This window comes from Bubalus kerabau, chromosome 20 (genome assembly GCF_029407905.1).
Source record: "Bubalus kerabau isolate K-KA32 ecotype Philippines breed swamp buffalo chromosome 20, PCC_UOA_SB_1v2, whole genome shotgun sequence".
NCBI classification, from domain to species: Eukaryota; Metazoa; Chordata; class Mammalia; order Artiodactyla; family Bovidae; genus Bubalus; species Bubalus kerabau.
In genome coordinates this window covers 53,597,275-53,616,760 of record NC_073643.1, presented here as the reverse complement: position 1 = coordinate 53,616,760, position 19,486 = coordinate 53,597,275, and the positions used below count along the sequence as shown (strand labels likewise).

Below are 19,486 nucleotides of genomic sequence, written 5' to 3'. Positions count from 1 at the left end.
ACAGCTATTTAAAAAGGGGGCTTCCCAGGTGGTGCCAGTGGTAAAGGATCCACCTGCCAATGCAGGAGATGCGGGTTCTATACCTGGGTTGGGAAGATTCCCTGGAGTAGGAAATGCCAACCCACTCTGGTATTCTTGCTTGGAGATCCCATGGACAGAGGAGCCTGGCTACAGTCCATGGGATCACAAAGAGCGGGACATGACTTGGCACGCATGCACACATTTAAAAAAAGACTGAGGCCCCTTGCTTTGCTGATTTATAAACAGCTCTAAAATAATTAGGTTTAGAAAGCAAGGTACATGTCATTATGCGTGGTATATCTCACTTTTATAAAATCAGGAAATACATGTCATTGATTCTTTATGCATAAATTGTCTGGAAGGCTGTGTAAGACACTAAACATTGGTTGCCTCTGCAGAGAGAAACTTGGATGGGGCTTAAAAGAGAGAAGCAGACTTACATTTTACTGCATATCCTTTTATACCATGTGAATGTATTAGCCTATTCAAAAATTTATTTTTGAGAATTTTAATTTTACCTACCAAAGTTTTAATTAGCAAAAAAAAAAAAAAAAAAAAAAGGATAGATTGTCCTTAGGGAGAAGGTGTGATAAAATCTAGAGAAGATATTTTGTCCAAGATATATCAGTTCCTCCTCGGCCACTCTGCAAAGCTACTCCTAACACATGTCTCTGAGGGTGGCTAGCCAAGGGAGGGGCCCCAAAGTCTTGTAGCACCCGCTTTGTTTCCTCAACAATCAGAACAAATCCTGTACATTTTCCAGCAATTCTGTGCTAAAACAGATGCCTAAGTTTCAGAAAACTTAACATGTTATCTTTTAATTACTGCTGAAACAAAAGAAAGGGTCTAGAAGCTACAACTAATGAACCATATAGAGGGCTGGGAATCTTAATGAAAGCTGGAAGCACTTTACATACATTCTCATTTCTGGCCTTGACAATAGGGTAGCTAATAGAAAGAAGATACAAAAACGGAAAAGATCAGAATGTCTTAGGCAAATAACAATGTTTAAGCATTCTCTACTCACAGAACACACATTCCTTACTGGGTACAAATTCATGCAAAGCACAAGCTCTACCCAAAATAACAAGTCCATACCATGCAGAACACCATCCCATGATGAAGCCCCTCCAAAAACCTAACTGGCTACCCCAAGGCCAACCAGCGTGTTTTCATTTCTGGAGTTAGTAGCTACCTCATGCAAGCTAGGAAACAGTGATTAAGAAACAGCATCGTTTGTAGGCTGTGAATAACCTCAAAGGCCATGATGATATGTATACTTTTCAGGGAAAAAAAAAAAAACAAAACAGATACAGCTCCATCATTGAGAGATCATTTCCCAGTATGAGAAACACAAATATATAAAGTCTGTGCCTACCAATCTGGTTGGAGGCTACCATAAAGGGCCTTCCATTTCCATTTACTCCAAAAGTAATTTGGATATTGAATCCCACCAGCATAAGCTACATACGTATACTGGAAAAAAAAATCCCCAACACAGCTGGACATGAAATGTTTTCTTTCCTCCTGTGAATCCTTATACAAAATAATGGTTAAAATTTGGCTGTACACATAGGAGGTACATTATTTTTGTTGTTTAATTGAGAATATTGTGGATGGTGACAGGCTTCCTGCTAAACAATTCATCATTTGAAATTCAACTTCCCCTGAAAGTCAAGGTTCAGTGCTGGGTAAAAAGGCATGCAACCAGGTCACCAGCCTCCCAAGCTGGACACAAGGCATGCCTTGGCTGCAGAAAACACGTAATTAGCAGTTACAGGTCTTCATGCCAACAAATCAACGGTTAACAAGAATGATTAGAGTCTGAATGAAACCAAAGCACAAGCTCTTTGCCTTTTTGATGCTGATCAAAAGCCACAAGCACACACATTTCCCCACGGCAGGTGCATACCACTGGACTTGAGTTGCCTGGATCGCTCTCGCTCCTGGATGGTAGATTTTGGTAAAAGTGGAGTCAGTCCTCGGGACTTGGTAGGTCTCATGTAGCCTTTCATGGGTTCGGCTGCTCTGCTTTTATCTTCCTTCTTCCCTTCTCCCAGAGTCTTTGATTCAGATTTTTCTGTCATTTTCTTAGGTGCCTCCAAGATCTTGCCTTTGGATTCTGGGAGTTGAGGCGCTTCGGAAGCAGTTACTACTAACTCATCTATCATTGTTGAAGAAGTCGCTTCAATTTTGCCATCTAAGACATCTGACTGGAGTTCTGGTGGTGCCAAGGAAACATATGCCATTTCTCTGATGTCAGAATCCAGACTGATTTCTTCCAATTTATCCTTTTTATCCTTTTCACTTTCTGGAAGCGAGAGAGTCATATCTACCTCCTTATTCAAATTATCTGGGCCCTTGGAATCTCTACCTTCAGTACTTTGGTCCTCACAGAAACTGGGCTTTTGTGCTTTGTCTCCCAGTAGGTGAGGAATTGAAACTGGAGCAGAACCTTGCTCAGACTCTTTGTTTACTGGACATGTTGGGAAATTACTCCTATCTGCACATGCTTCTAGGCGTCTGACCTCACCTGCCAGGCTGGGTTCGTTTACCAGCACTCCAGAAAGAAGGTGTCCCCCTGCCGGCTCTGTGGTCTCCTCTACTGAGTGCTTTGAGGCACCACTGGGCGTGGACTCAGGGTCTCCTATCACATGCTCTCCATCTCTCCCTGCTTCATTTTTCATGGTACCAGCAAGCTCACCTTTATCCTGAAGACAGTTAGAATGACTGTTAACTGTTTCTATGGCTGCTGTCAGAGTTGAGGCAACTCCTCCTGTGCTCATAGAGGGCATAACAGCTGAGGGACCCTCAGGTCTTTGTTCCTTTGGGACTCCATCTTTGCTGTAACTATCTACCTCTAATAATTTGGGAATCTGGGCTGGAGCTGTTTCTTGCTTACTTTCTGTCAAGGTGCCTGGAAATGAATCACTTTCCTTTACTACTTGAGAAGTAGAAGTGGGTGGTTTTTCACAGGCTGCTGGTTCCTGAGCCTCTAGGGGGACTGACTTTTTCATCAACTCTGGTGGAGTTCTGGGGCAGGTAAATGTAATATTGCTATTTTCGTCCACATAGCCCATTCCTTCAATTCTGTGGTCCCCTATGGTTTCCATGGGAACATGTATTTTTGTTGCATCTATCTTATTCTCCAGAGTGTGCTTCTCAGGGAAACTATTTTTAGTCTTTGTGCTTTTTCCATCATTACTCCTTTTACTTGGTTTGTCAGCCACTGCAGTGTGCCCTTTGGCCACATCTGTCTTATTCTCCTCAGCCAGGACTGAGGGAACAAATCCTGCCCCCGGGATTTGGTCTTGGCAACTCACGTCTGTCATCTTGGTAGCCAGTTCAGTAATAGGAGAATCCTTGCCTGTGTTTGTTTTATTTCCGCCAAGAGCCCCAAGTTCAAAAGAATTAGCCTCAACATTTCTACCCTTTTGGTCATCTGTTTCCCCTGTGGGTGTATCTGATGTATGTGAGCACAAAGGGACAGTAGGCTCTGATTCCTTGTTTTGATGGGGAGTACTATCAGTAACCCCATCCTTCCTTACGAAAGGCAGGTTAAGGATTTCTTCCTTCCTCTCCATTCCAGCAGGCTGTGTGGAATAATTATTTTTATACTTTTTGGTTTTGCCTTCACTGCCTCTTTTTTTAGGCTTTTCAAAAACCCAAGGAGCTGCCTCATGACCCATCCAAGGACACTTTTCCTCCCTGCTCTGGTTGCTGACCCCCATGTCTGTGGCTACAGCGCCTCTTTCTGCTCTAGCACCGGAAGCCTGAATCATGCCTGACCCGTTTCCCAAAGGAATCAATGCCTGCAAGGTGCCTGCCACCCTAGGGTCCGTCATCTCCTTAGGTTCCCCCATCACTACTGCTTCAGTGAGCGCAGCCACAGTCCCTGGCTGCTTTGAAGAATCCAGCCCCAACTCCTCCCTTTTATCCCCAGTAGCCATCCTCCCACTTGGCACAAAGACAGCTCTGCTGTCCTGGCTATCTGCAAGGAATGGTGGCTCAGACTTTGCTCTCACCTTCCCAGAACTTGCTCTCATCTTCCCAGAACTTGTCCTCCCCTTCCTGCTTTTTCCATCACCTGCCATCCTCTTAAACGGTTCATTCCCTAGTCCAGGGGCCTGAGCTAACACCATGTCCTGCAGCTGCTCAGAAGCCGAGATGCTGTTCTCATGTCTTTGCTTGGGAACACTTTCCTTTTTTAGTTCTTTAACCTCTTCAGCTCCTTCAGAAAACTCTTTCTGTTTGTCATTCTGCAGTTCAGTCATTTTACTTTCATCATTCCCTTCTTTTAGACTATTTCCTAATGGATCACCTGCTGTCACAGTGGATATGGAAGCAGGCAGTTCTTTTGCTGGACTGGGTTTTGAAACTCCACCCACAGCCTCTTGGTTCATGATGGGAGTGCAACCCTCTTTGGGTCTGACCTCCAAAGGAATTTCTACTTTGTGTGAAGAAACCTCTGTCAGGGGTCCTTTCAGACTGAGGGAGCTGACTGTCTGGCTTTCATCTGCAGCCGTCTGGAGGTGGGGTGCAGCCTGCAGTGTGCACTCATCTTGCAGCAATTTCTTGTCCCGACCCTGTGGTGCTGACTTGTTACCTTTCACCTGTGCCTCAACTCTCTGTTTGGGCTGAGAATTTACCGTAGTTTTCGGGGCTTCTTCCAAAGGACGTGAAGGAATACTTAGACTGTCTGAGACAAAGCTCTCAGCCACCAGTTTGGCTTCTCTGGAATCAGTTTCACATGCCCCTTTCAAGTCTTCTCTGGACACTAGTCCATGTTCTGTGCCCCCAGTGGTGGGCTGGCTGGGGGGCACAACTGACTTTTCTGAGTCAGTGGCAAAGGAATAACCTCTAGGCTCGTCTCCATTGTCATCATCCCAAGGTCCCCCAGCCCGGGGTTGAGAATACCTCTTCTGCTTTGGTTTCTTCTTTTTTTTCTTCATCATCATTGGTGAGCTTTCTATATCCCAGGCCTCCCTGCCAAGATCTCTCTGAGGTTCAAGGAAGTCACCATGAATAGTTTTCCTCTGGTTCCCAGGCTCACCACAGGAAGACGAACCAGAAACCCAACCCAGCTCAGACAAAGGGCAAGGGCCCAGCCCAGGATCAAGAGTCTTCCATGGAGAAGAGCCTCCCAGCAGCTCAGGAGGGACCCTGGAAGGCCTGGGCCGGGTGGGCCGGGCGGACCTGCGGTCACTGGGTCTGCACGCTGGTTTGGCTTGTGTGGGAGGGGTACCTGCAATACATGAAGCTGGCTAAAATTCCAAACAGAAAATCCCTCATTATTGTTTCTTTTTTAAAAAATCCACTTACTGACATTTAAACAGTGACATTTTCACCAACCCACAAACTGATTCATTTAGGAAAAGTTTTTTCCAAAACATTTCTCATTCTTAACTGGGATCAACAAATATTTAACAAAGACCCAAGATCATCTCTCAGGTGAGGACTTTTTTTTCCCGCAAAACAGATATACAAAATATTTGAAACTTGAGAAAAGAAATTCAAACAGAGATCTTCTGAACTGTATAATATACACCCAAATACCTATAAATCTCAACTGATGCTTATTTGTAATTATTGTTAACAGGTACATAATTCCCAAGATAATAACAATGGTAAGCTCCTCTTTTGGTCCCATTGATTAACTGAATGAAATACATATGATTTTACAATGCTAATAGTCTGTCACCAAAATTATACTACTTATCAATATTATACCAATTACTTGGGAAACAGACCAGAAGAACAGAACTACACTACTTTAAGAAAAAAAACAGAAAGGGAAAAAAAGAAGAAAAAGAAAAGTTACTGAATTAGTATTTTGACCAGAGAAACAGCCACACTATTTCAGAACCAGAGCCTCCTACTTTGAAAGACAAATGTGCTAAATTTCAATATTCTGTTGCTAAAGGTACTTCCCAAAAGACAGAGATATATACATAATGAAAATAGAGTGATGAATTAGAACAATTAGGGTGAGCATCCTTGGAAAAGTTTCAGGAAGTCAGCTAGTACCACCTCTGGCCTCTCAGTTAATGAATGCAGTATGGATCCAAGATCCTGGAAAGAGACTCAGTGAGAGCAGACTAGGACAGCTCTTGCCAAGTCTGATGTAATGAATGACTTCAAAGAATATGAAAATACTTAAACAGTGACTTTTGTTCTTGTCTTTATCCCTCCAATGTCCTCCAAATCCTACCATTTACTTAATATACCTCAGGCCAATTATTGTTTTTCTTGAAAACTGCTAGGCTTTAGCAACTCACAGCATCATTTAACTTGGCTATTAATCCACAGCTATTTGGTGCTGTCTCTTATACTATTTAATTCAATTGTTATATAAATTTTTGATTGCAGAGTTCATGCCTGGGAACTTATGTCTTAGCATGACATGTACACAAGGACTTGAGAAATCCTTAATGGTATGCTAAATCACTAAAACAACATTTTAAAAGTCATATATTTATTTACTTGGTGCTAGCCAGTGTTCAAAGCAGTAGAGATTCCAAGTGAACTATGGTCCCTGCCCCCAAGTGCACATTCTAACCACAGTCACAGAACAGTAGACAAAGAATCACTAAGTTGATAAAGTTGATAATCACGTGTACATGCTTCCGGCTTAGCATCAAAACTGTGTGAAGCTCACTGAATAATTCAACTTTCAAGTTAGCAAGTATTTTAGGCTCCTTAGTGTATTTAAGAATTTGTTACATTCTGGAAACTTGTTAAAATGCATCTTATGACAAAGGCCTGAGGAGGAGCCGACGATCCTGCATTTCTAATAAGCCCCTAGGTAATGGCTGAAGCTGTTGGGCCATGGAGCAAACTGTAACTAGCAAGGAGTGACAGAACACGTGACCAATTCATTCATCTTAGAACTGAGTTAACTGCATATAAGGAAACTAAATAACCTGCCTAAGGCAACACAGGATATAACAGTAAATGGCTGTCTTGGATGAGTTGTCTTAGATTGATGCACTGATAATTTTAAAATATCTAACAAGATGACTCTGCCTAATCAACACAAAATCTGGTTAAGAAAGAGAGCTGGCTTTGTAAGTGGTCCTGATGACTACCACGTTATAACCAGGAACAACGTCTTCTAACACCTCATCTTTCCCAGTTTAAGTGGTTTCAAAGAGGCCACTTCGTTTCCTGACTTACCTGAAGTCTCCGAGGGAAGCTCAGAAGTTTGACTAGATGGTTTCTTTTGCTCTAGTTCTTCTAACACAGAATCCTCATCTGTTGGCAAGCTGTGCTTTTGGCCCATGGCCACAACTGCTTCTAAAGGTGAAAGTCAAAACCACAAAGATTTCAGAAAAGCACTGATTCAGCTACCTCTCCACCTTGCAGAAATTGGAAATGGGAACAGTTTTTGAGGAATGAGGGATGCTCCTATGAGGGCAGAGAGAACTGGAGTGGTAGTTTGAAGGAGGAGGGCGAGGGGGATTGGGATGGTTGGTTTCTTTTTGTTTTTTTTTTTTACATAAGGGAAAAATAACAACTGTTTTTATGTTGGTGAGAAAGATCCAATATAAAGCAGGGTGGGTGGGGGGAGTGGCAGAAATTGATGAGAGACAGGAAGAGAGAGAATGGGCAGGGCAATGTGCATAAGGAGACAAGGTGGGATTTAGTTTAAGACAAAGATGCTGGCTCTGATGACTAGGAGCAAGGACTGTTTGCTGATGGCAACAAGAGGGAAGGCAGAGTCTAAGATAAAGAAACAGGTAGTAAGATACATGAGCAAGTGGAATTCTGTGAAAGTTCTCTTTAATTACTTCAATCTTCAATTATCTATAAGGAAAACAGGAAGATGAGTGAGAAAAAGGATGGAGAAGGGGCTGGCGGCCGGAGGAGGGTGAAGGTGAGAAAAACTGTCTAGGGGAGCAGGAATGTGTGTAGACTTGCAAAGTACAGTAGGACTGTCTTCATTCTCCCTAGCATGATGCTTGTCCCTTACTCTTCTGGAGACTACACAGACAGAAATACTGCAAGTAAACGTAAGCCCATACCTGGTGAAGTCATGAGAGGTACAGCTGACTGTCCCTCATCCTGGAGAGATTTTAACTGGGAATCCTCACTTGTTGCTTCCTGGGTCCATGCAGTTTCCATGTCCTTAACAGGAACTGGTACCACCTCTGCTTCTGAGAATTTGGCCAGAGCCGCATCGTTGGCCAGGTTCACCTCCGTTTCAGGGGGCTGAGCAACATCCTTTGCCAGGGTCACCTCTGTTTCTGGGGGCAGAGCCACATTCCTGCCTAGGGCCATCTCTGTTGCTGGAAGTGAAACCGTATCCTTGCCCAGGGTCACCTCTATTTCTTGACGTGGAGCCACGTCCTTGGCCAGGGTCGTCTCTATTCCTGGGGATGGAGCCATATCTTTGACTGGCACGATGACTTCTGTTTCTGGAGGTGCAGCCATGTCCTTGTCTAGAATGGCCTCTGTTTCTGGGGGTAGTCCCATTTCCCTGATCAGGGCCACCTCTGTTTCTGAGGACAGGGCTATCTCTTTGGCTGAGCATATTTCTGTGGATAACACAATGTCCTCATCCAGGGGTGCTTCTATCTCTGAGAGTGATACTGCACCCTTGACTGGGGTCATCTCTTGGTCTGTAGGTGGGACTGTGCCCTCAGCTGAGGCCAAATCCATTGTAACAGGTGGTGTGCTCTCTGTTTCTTTGAATAGTAGTATGTCCTGGGCTGTGGATACCTCTGTTTCTGTGGACAGTGCCAGGTCCTCGTCCAAAGACACATCTGTTTCTGTGGGCAGTATGACATCCTTAACTGCGGTTTCCTCTGTTTGTACAGGCAGTACCACATCCTTGACTAAGGCCATATCTGATTCGATGGATGATTCCACGTCCTTGACCAGTGCCTCATCTGGTTTGGTAGGTGATTCCATGTCTTTAGCCAATGCCACCTCTGTCTCTGTGGCTGGCACCACATCTTTAGCCAGGACCATCTCTGCTTCTCGAGATGGTGCCATGTCAGCAGCCTGCAGTTTCATCATCATCTCCAATGCTTCTGCTGGTGCTCTCTCTTCCCCTGATGCCATTTCTACTTTCTCAGCTGGCTCTAAGGGAAGTAAGTTGGACACATAGGATCCATCATTGCCTGCTCATAGCTCTTCACTCAAAACTTACTTTTTTAGGCCATGAGAGATCTGGCTTTTGTGACCATAACGTCCTAAACATAACTAAAAAGCTGTCCAGTTAATGCATTTGTTGCTACTCTTCAACAGTTTCAATATTTAGAAGAATAAAATATTGGCAGAACATATAGTGGAGGAGGAAAGGCAAAGGAGAGAAAAAAAAACACAGGTCAAAAAACCCCAAAAACCAAAAAACACACACCAACACAGGTACACAATTAGTGGCAGGAAGGGAACCTGTGGATGTCAAGAAACGCCCCCACCTCGGAGTTCTAAATCTGCACTGAATTACACGGACTGTCTTTGCCCTCTAACCCTGATTGTATTTCAACTACAACTTAATTCCTCCAGCTGTGAAGTCAGTACTTTAAAAACATTTAAAAGTTTAAAAAGTTTAAAAACATTTGTGACAGTGGTGAAAATTTTATCCATGCTGCAAGCAAAAGGCTAAAAACTATATGATGATTACTGATATTGTAACTATTAAGTGCAAAGAAGGAGTCTAATAATGTACCTGCTGTTGGCTGCAGAGGCTGTGGAATGGCCTCAGGGGAAGTGAAGGATTCCAAGTGTGCAGGGTTGGGGGCTTCCGCAGACCACCCCTGAGGAACAACAGCTGCAGGAGCAAATGTGTCGCAGGGTAACATACCTAATAGTAACACAGAAATCCATTTTTGAAACTCAGTCAACATTGAGGAAAAAGCACATTTGATATCTGAAATCAGTTTATACACTGCCATAAAGACATAGGTCAACAGGAACAATGAGAAACAAAGCAGGAAAGTTTAAAAGTAAAAATCGCTGACATTTGTCAGGTTTGGCTAACTGTTAGGCTGTCACACCACTAATCAACATTGACTGGCCACCTACAGTGTTTTGCAAAGATTCAAAAATTACAATTTTGTAAAAATGATTTGTAAATTATTAAGAACTAGACAGATTTAAAGTATTATTATTATGCTGTCCTCTGCCAGACATAATATCACATGGGATTTAATATCACCGGGTCCTTGCCATCAGGATTACAATTTAGCTAGAGAGGCAAAAGACACATATATCAAATAAGGAAAACTGTGTTGTATGGACTAAATATTATTAGAGTTTACAAACAAATATGAAGAAGACCAGAACAGTCACAGAAGGTTTCAGAGGAGAAACAAGAATAAAAAGAGAGGAGAGAGAAGTTAATTTCAGGAATGGAGATACCACTGAGCAAAGAAAAGAATGAAGATGCCAAAAGCACATGAATGTTTCTTGGACTTTGAGATCAGTCTGATTTAAACAGGTCTTGTAAACCAGAGAGGTAAAACAAGATTAGAACAAACAACAGAAGAAGGATCTGGAAAACCAGATAAATCAAGAGCAAAAAACCCCCAAAGGACAGGGGCATGCTATCTTAAGGTATTAACCATGAAAATGAGATAAGAATAAAGAACAAGAAGTCAGAGTGATCAGGCATATTCAGAAATAATTTTAAAAGGGAGCAGGATTCTGACAGGTGACTACTGAGATACTCTAGGTATGAAGAGATAGGGGCATTCATTAGGGTAAAGCAGAGAGAGAATAAAGGAAGAGAAGAAAGATGCTGTAAAGAGAGAAGTCAATGCAACTAAATGACTCCCTAGCTAGTGAGCTGGGGAAAAAAAAAAAAAACCAGGAGTCAAAGCCAAAATCAACTCAGGAGATTAGACGACAGCATCAAAGTCAATTTATTCAACATCCTTCTTCCAAGAGATCATCAGGCCACAGGAAAGCACAAGTGAAACATATTACTACTAGTCAGGATCTTTACAAAAAACAAAATTATAAACATAATTTGAAGCGGGACTTACTGATGATGGGTAATGAAGGAAACCAGAACATGTCACCCTCAGATATGCCACTTTGACATAAAAATTTTGAGCTGAAGGCAATCAAGCAAACAGCAAACCCAGAAAAAGCTACCGCCTTTCTGACTAAAGGCAGGATATAAATTTTCCTTTCACTGGCAAGAGATGCTCATCAGGCCAGAGAGGGCACCAGAGGAATCTGCCAACAAACCTGACTCCATTAGTTTCCTCCCACATATTTACCCTCCCACAGTACGACTCTTGGAAGTGTACAATTGCTTCATTTTTCCTGTCATTTCTCTATAAGTTTATTATTCTTTCTTGAGGATGTTACACAAACTGAATTTCTAAGCTATCACTTTGAGTTGCTTTCTTTCCATGTGATATATGTTGCATGCCTATCTGTCCATGGGGATTCTCCAGGCAAGAATTCTGGAGTGGGTTGCCATGCCCTCCTCCAGGGGATCCTCCCAACCCAGGGATTGAACTCAGCTCTCCCGCATTACAGGTGGATTCTTTACCATCTGAGCCACCAGGGAAGCCCAAATTATTTGCTTTTTTTTTTTTTGATAAATCTTTTTATTAAACTCAACTGAACACCAAAGATGAGTAGAAGTAAAGTTTTGCCTGCCCTACAGGACCTTGGCTGCATTCATGTTAAGCTATATAAAACCAGGAATGAGGATACTACTAATTGAGAACTAAGATCTGTTTAACGTTTTACTATGTACCAGACACTACGTGGTGTACTTTTACATAATTTTATTTAATCATCACCACATCTTAAAGTAAGAACTAATGGTGGCTCCATTTTATAAAGAAATCAAACTTTAGGGAGGACATAACTTTCTTAATAAGGCCATGAACTAATAAAATGTGGAGACAGAAGCTGGCCCTAGGATACAGGGTTCAAGACTCTCCCATAAGAGGAGGTGAGCAGCCTCTGAGCAGCCCAACTGTGAATTCTCTATGACTAAAACTCTGTCCATGGAATTTTCCTGGCAAGAATACTGGAGTGGGTTGCCATTTCTTTCTCCAGTGGATCTTCCTGACCCAGGCATCGGACCTGGATCTCCCACACTGCAGGCAGATTCTTTACTTACTGAACCATCAGGAAAGCCCAATTTAGAAACAGCCTTGTGACAGACAGAGTCCCTAAACATGACTTTCCCTAGTGGTTCACTTCAAATGTGATGAATGAAAGTCCACATTAATTGCTTGGAATTAAGAAATAAATCCAGTTAGAGAAATCATACCATAAGTGTCTTTCAGGGGATCATTTTGTTCTACAAATGCTGAAGTATTGGTTGTTCCACTGGGGAGAAAGAGCGAATCTTCTAGGCCATCATCATGGTGCATCTTAAAGGGATCTGGAATAAAGAAGGAATTTAAAACTCATTTCCAGAACACAACTAGAAAGATTAGCATTTATTACTGAATGAATATTCAATATTATTGAATATTGTGTATTGTCAACAGTGTGTTAAATAAGGTAATACGTGATTGAACATGCCAGGAAATCAAATATTCACTAATTCATTTTCACAGTTAAAATTACAAAATCTCATATTCTTTAATATTTGATTATCTAAATCAGTCAGGCAACAAATATACAAAACTGAAAATACAATTCATGCTTGAGTCTATACTAGGAAGTGAGAATACAAATATAACTAAACTTTCAATGTGTATTTACAGAGCAGACATTTATTCCAGGTTATTAAAAAAAAAAAGTAAAAAGGACATTGTCACCTCCTGTGAACATCATGAAGAAAACTGCATTTCAAAAGCTGTCTGAATGAGACAAGGTGAACAGCTGGCATCTGAAGAGAATGAACTCTATACTCAGGAGCTGGCATGAGTGAAGGCACTGAAAACATTAGGTAAACTCTACTTTCTTACAAAAAAAGAGCAAAGCCACTCAGGCCAAGCAAGAATTCTGCTCTCTAAGGAGGCCATCTCAAAATGCAACATACATCTGAGTTACCCCAGAAAGCCAGGGGTAAAAGATTGCCAGGACCTAAGAACATGCATTTCTATTCTCAGTGAATGCTAATTCTGTACTTCCACTGTCAGAGGCGGCTGCACTGAAGTCTAGGCCTTAAATTAGCAACAAAAATAACTGTTGCATGGTTCGCGTATTAGGAGAGGAAGACTGCCAAATCACAGGTAAAAATCAAAGACCTCTATGAAATTCTGTCATTTATTCATTACTATTTTGTCGTTCAGTTGCTCAGTCATGTCCCACTCTTTGCAACCCCATGAATTGCAGCACACCAGGCTTCCCAGTCCTTCACTATTTCTCAGAGCTTGCTCAAACTCATGTCCATTGAGTTGGTGATGTCATCCAATCATCTCATCCCCTGTGGCCCCCTTCTCCTCTTGCCCTCAATCTTTCTGGGCATCAGGGTCTTCTCCAGTGACTCGGCTCTTTGCATCAGGTGGCCAATATATTTCACTGGGTGTGTATGATATGCAGACCCTGAACACTCTAAAAATCCTAAGATGTATAAAAATAAGGGTTGAAAACATTTAACAGATGGATATACTTTAGTTCATATTTAAGCTGAGAACTAAAGATGGGGGAGAGATGAAGACCCTTCTTTTTCTATATTCCCTCCCCTTAGTGATCTCATCCAATCTCACAGTTAACAGGTAAATATACAGAGACATAAAGTTAGTTAGTGGTAGCTTAGGGCTAGGATGGATAGGAGGTAGGCAGTGAGATCTAAGGAGTACTGAGTTTCTTTAGGAGGTATATAAATATACTAAAATCCACCTAATTGTATACTTTGAATGGGTGACTTATATGGTATGTGAATTATATCTCAATAAAGCTTCTTTTAAAATTACATATATCCAGGGTAACCAATGACTGGAGAGTGGTACAGAACATCAAGTTCTAGATGATTTGGAACCAGTTATGAGCACCTTACTTCCCTGGTGGCTCAGACGGTAAAGCGTCTGCCTACAATGTGGGAGACCAGGGTTCAATCTCTGGGTCAGGAAGATCTCCTGGAAAATTCCATGGACAGAGGAGCCTCTTAGGCTGCAACCCATGGGGTCGCAAAGAGTCAGACACGACTGAGTGACTTCACTTCACTTCATGAGCACCTTATAAGTTAGATAAAAGAAACCATATAGTATAAGTAGAAACAAATACCTTGAGCTCTCAACTTGACTGCTCTGACTTGGAGGTATCAATGCCACTGCTTTGAGGTCCTTATGCAGCCCACCCCTCCTGCCACTTCTAGCTCTAGGCAACAACAGATATGCTTTTTTTCCTCTATATAAATTAGTTTTAATTTTATAGAAACTGGGTATAAGTTTTATTTCTCTGTTGTCAAATGAGGACAATATATATTTGTCAGAGTTAGGTAATAAATGTAGAGAGAACGTATATTGAGGCTCGAGCACTGTGCCTGGGACAAACAGGCATCCCACAAATGGTGTCCTTATTATTATAATTCTCCACAGAAGAACTAAAGTTCTAGGGTACAACTGATCATTCAGTCCTCAAGGAAGATGAATTTCAGTTAATTTAGTCAAAACAGGTTTTGAAGGGGAGAGAACAAAGGGGCACTTGCCTCAGAGGAAGGGATAAATAGAGAGGAGAAAGGTCAACTAAATGTCCAGAGGAAATCATTATACCTGGGTTGTGCTTTACGAGCAATATTTAGGCTGCAATGTTTTATCTGAGTGGTGACTGGAGGCTTTTCATGTTTAAGTTATTATATTCAGCAGTCACAAGCAAGTCTTGTACTTACCAGTCTGGGTAGGATTTACCATGTGCTCGGGTTCAAAGCAAAAGTTTGTATTTTCTGGCCAGTTCTGGCTGTTCTGATATCCCTGGTAGGCCATCTTCTCTTCAAGGAATTCAGTTGGAAACCCTTCAAACAGAAACAGGAAACCAAAGTTATAAGGTACCACTGTTGACATTTGATTGTTTCTATTTCTGTCTTTTGTAAATAAAACTGCTATGAACATTCAAGTACAGGTTTTCATATAGACATATGTAAGATTTTATAGAATTATTTAGCTTAGTTCTCAAATAACAAAAACACAAAACTGGACATAGAACAACAGACTGGTTCCAAATAGGAAAAGGAGTTCGTCAAGGCTGTATATTGTCACCCTGTTTATTTAACTTACACGCAGAGTACATCATGAGAAACGCTGGACTGGAAGAAACACAAGCTGGAATCAAGATTGCCAGGAGAAATATCAATAAGCTCAGATATGCAGATGACACCACCCTTATGGCAGAAAGTGAAGAGGAACTCAAAAGCCTCTTGATGAAAGTGAAAGTGGAGAGTGAAAAAGTTGGCTTAAAGCTCAACATTGAGAAAACGAAGATCATGGCATCCGGTCCCACCACTTCATGGGAAATAGATGGGGAAACAGTGGAAACAGTGTCAGACTTTATTTTTGGGGGCTCCAAAATCACTACAGATGGTGACTGTAGCCATGAAATTAAAAGATGCTTACTCCTTGGAAGGAAAGTTATGACCAACCTAGATAGCATATTCAAAAGCAGAAACATTACTTTGCCAACAAAGGTCCGTCTAGTCAAGGCTATGATTTTTCCTGTGGTCATGTATGGATGTGAGAGTTGGACTGTGAAGAAGGCTGAGTGCCGAAGAATTGATGCTTTTGAACTGTGGTGTTGGAGAAGACTCTTGAGAGTCCCTTGGACTGCAAGGAGATCCAACCAGTCCATTCTGAAGGAGATCAGCCCTGGGATTTCTTTGGAAGGAATGATGCTAAAGCTGAAACTCCAGTACTTTGGCTACCTCATGCGAAGAGTTGACTCATTGGAAAAGACTCTGATGCTGGGAGGGATTGGGGGCAGGAGGAGAAGGGGATGCCAGAGGATGAGATGGCTGGATGGCATCACTGACTCGATGGACGTGAGTCTGAGTGAACTCCGCGAGTTGGTGATGGACAGGGAGGCCTGGCGTGCTGCGATTCATGGGGTCGCAAAGAGTCGGACACGACTGAGAGACTGATCTGATCTAATCTGAATAGCGCGGCCCCATTCTGAATTATTAAGGAGAAATCAACCAGAAGATGATAAAGAGAAAACAAGATTTTTCTGATGCCCTGAGGTTGATGATAGGACTCCATTTGTAACTGACTCAACAGATTGTAAGCAATAGCCTCAAAACTTGGCTCTTTGGTTGTCTTCAAGAACAGTTTTTCTTTCCCCCACTTAACTATTAGTAAACATTCTAATAAATCTGCAAAGGTTAAACCACAGGAGGGACAGAAGGAGGGATAAAGGGAGGGAGACAGAGTAAACATGCAAGCAAATGGTTGGGTACTAGTATAGATTAAGTGCTAGACTCTGCTCTACTGAAAGCTAACCATGCAAACACAGGACAGCCTTTTTATTTCTCCCGGTCTCAGTAATGACCTCTAAGGATACTTGTCATTTTATCCATAATTTTACACTACACAGGAAAGTATTAGCATTTCAATCTTTGAATTATGGCCTACTTAGAGAAGGTACACCCACCATCTCTTATTTCAAAGTTAATAAAGTCAATCTGCTTAGGGTTTTAACACAACAAATGCTTCCCACAGAATAAGAATCAAAGTGTTGGGTGCTAATCTAATACTGTTCCTCATCCACTGAAATGAACCCCTGCCAGGCTTATTTCCCTTGACTCCAACAGGAAAGCAGGTTAGTCCCCTCAAGCCCGTGCTTCTTGCCCCTGTGCCTTTGCTCACGTGATCCACCTGTCTGAAATGTTCCCTCTTGTACCAACATCCCAAGGCCAGGACCCAGGTCAGAGCTTCCACAGAGCCTCTCTTCAGATTTTAATGCTCATTTTCCTTTACATAGCTCTTTCAACATTTGTTGTTGTTCCTAGCAAACAATTTAGCCCTTAACCACGTATTTTTTTTATTAGCCTTTATTTTTTAAAAAAACCAACTTAAACCTAGATAGCATATTAAAAAGCAGAGACATTACTTTGCCAACAAAGGTCCGTCTAGTCAAGGCTGTGGTTTTTCCAGTGGTCATGTATGGATGTGCGAGTTGGACTGTGAAGAAAGCTGAGCACTGAAGAATTGATGCTTTTGAACTGTGGTGTTGGAGAAGACTCTTGAGAGTCCCTTGGACTGCAAGGAGATCCAACCAGTCCATCCTAAAGAAGATCAGTCCTGGGTGTTCATTGGAAGGACTGATGTTGAAGCTGAAACTCCAATACTTTGGCCACCTCATGCGAAGAGTTGACTCATTGGAAAGGACTCTGATGCTGGGAAGGGTTGGGGGCAGGAGGAGAAGGGGACGACAGGATGAGATGGCTGGATGGCATCACCGACTCAATGGACATGAGTCTGAGTGACCTCCGGGAGTTGGTGATGGACAGGGAGGCCTGGCGTGCTGCGATTCATGGGGTCTCAAAGAGTCAGACACGACTGAGCGACTGAAATGAACTGAAACCTTTTAAGTATTCTATGTTAATCATTTAAAAATCCATTATTTAACATGTGTTAATCTTATTTCTTCAAATCATTAATGTGTTCTTTAAAAAGTAAAAACTATGCTTTTATCACTTTATTTCTTCATGTTTAGCTAATGTTTAGCTCAGTGCACGGCACAGAATTGTGCTCAAAAAACAAGGTGCTATCAAAATTACCACAAGGGTCATTATTCTACACTGGATGATTTAACAAATTCATATATATCAACCTTCTTGGAAAGCGATTTATATTTAATATGAAAAGCATAAGAAACCCAAGAAGCATTTAAGCTACAGTCTATCATTTCTAAAATAAACTTTAAAAGGCTATGATTCTGCTTAAATTTCTTACCCTTTAGGAAATAAAGCAGTTGTTAAATCAGTGAAGTGGGGACATTTTGCTCACTTATTCTGGAGAAGAATAAACACCTCTGGTAATCTCCCCTCTGTGCTGGTGACGCAGCCCAGCCTGGAAGCAATGTTCAGAATAGCCTCTGGCCAACAGTGTTATTAATGAGCATTTTTGACACAGGCTCTCTCCCACATTTTCACTCAGTGTTACTGACCTAGATTTCCTTTTTATAACTCCAAAGTATAAGCAGGAAAACTCCCTTGCAGGAACAGCAGCCTTCAGAATAAATGTGTGTGTGTGTGTGTTTTTAAAGCATAGCTGCAATCTACTTAGTCTATTTCAGACAAAGAATGAAATATGAAATTTAAAATAAAAAGTAATTTACTTAATACCATGGAAAAAACCCTAGATACTTTGGTTCTCCTGTAAACGTAGAATGGGGGGAAAAAAGGCCAGTTTCTATTTCTATGAAATTGGAAGCATTTTAAAGAAAAGGCAAATAGCTAGATATTTAAAGTGTCAATTAATCTAGTAATATCTGTATCTCTATATATCAAAGCCAGAATAATTGTATCAGATAAGAGCCATTCAAAGTGCAACACGGACCAATAGATCTTAATTAAAAAAAGTTCACTGATATGGTTTCAGATTCTACAATGCAAGTAACCTTTAAGAAACGACCACTTCTCCAATTATGATGTCAAATCAAAGAAGAATATCTAGTTACCTGAGGAAAAAACTATCAAAATACCCTTTATCTTAACTTACATATATATATATATGTATATATGTGAAATGGATTTTCTTCTTATAGTTCAACTCAAACAACATATTGTGACAGACTGAATTGTAGCTGTCTTTTATTAAACCAGACAGTTCGCCAGAAATTTAGATATACCACCAGCCTTCTTACTGAACATTTTTTTTTAAGTACACTCATTAAAAATGTTAACCTTGGGCAGGGTACCTTGGGCAGGTAACATATTAATGTTAATATATCATATATTTTAATATAAATTATAATTAATATAAATAAGTCATATTTATTGTTGCTGTTTTAAAAAAATGTTTCTAAAGTCTTCATTTTAATATCTAATTTATAAATATTGATAGATAAAACCCATTATATAAAAAAAGTTCTTTGGGTCCTTAGTAATTTTGTAAATAGCCTTACTGAGGTACACCAAACATACAATAAGCTCCACATATTTAAAGTGTATAATTTGATAAACCTTGACTATGTATGCCACCACCACAAGAGACCATACTCAAAAGTTTCCCAATTTTTAAACGTGAAAACTGGTCTTGATGCCAAAAAGCTTGAGAGCTGATGCCTTAAGAGTATTTAGACATATTCTCCCTCTGGAGAATTCTGCTATTTATCTGGAGAGTCAAGTAAAAAAGATACAGAAGCCAAAAAGAGCATGGACTGGGGCAGAAGACTAAGGTACTAATCTAGCTCGATCCAAAGAGTTAACTCATTTAATTCCTTCAAACTTCAATATTTTCACCTGTACCATCAAAGCATTGTACCAATACCTGGTATCTAAGCTCCCTTCCCTTACAAAAGTCTGTTAGTCTACACCCTACGCCTCTATGTACTACACTGTAGGCTCATATTTACTATCATCCTTCTAGCCCCCTCCCCCAAC

The 19,486-nt window shown here is 41.2% G+C and overlaps 1 protein-coding gene across 10 annotated transcripts in view; it reads right to left on the bottom strand.

The window, feature by feature from the left end:
* Positions 1–19,486, bottom strand: part of MAP4 (microtubule associated protein 4) — a 156,909-nt gene that overhangs the window by 31,736 nt on the left and 105,687 nt on the right. For 6 of the 10 annotated variants that reach the window (XM_055558141.1, XM_055558143.1, XM_055558144.1 and 3 more), the window contains exons 4-9: positions 14,780–14,902; positions 12,269–12,382; positions 9,698–9,832; positions 8,046–9,107; positions 7,198–7,317; positions 1,934–5,266 (exon numbers count right to left, since the gene is read on the bottom strand). In XM_055558141.1, the coding sequence (XP_055414116.1) occupies positions 1,934–5,266; positions 7,198–7,317; positions 8,046–9,107; positions 9,698–9,832; positions 12,269–12,382; positions 14,780–14,902 (4,887 nt within the window). The remainder of the gene's footprint in view (positions 1–1,933; positions 5,267–7,197; positions 7,318–8,045; positions 9,108–9,697; positions 9,833–12,268; positions 12,383–14,779; positions 14,903–19,486) is intronic. The other 4 variants (XM_055558147.1, XM_055558149.1, XM_055558150.1 and 1 more) reach the window with 1 other exon arrangement.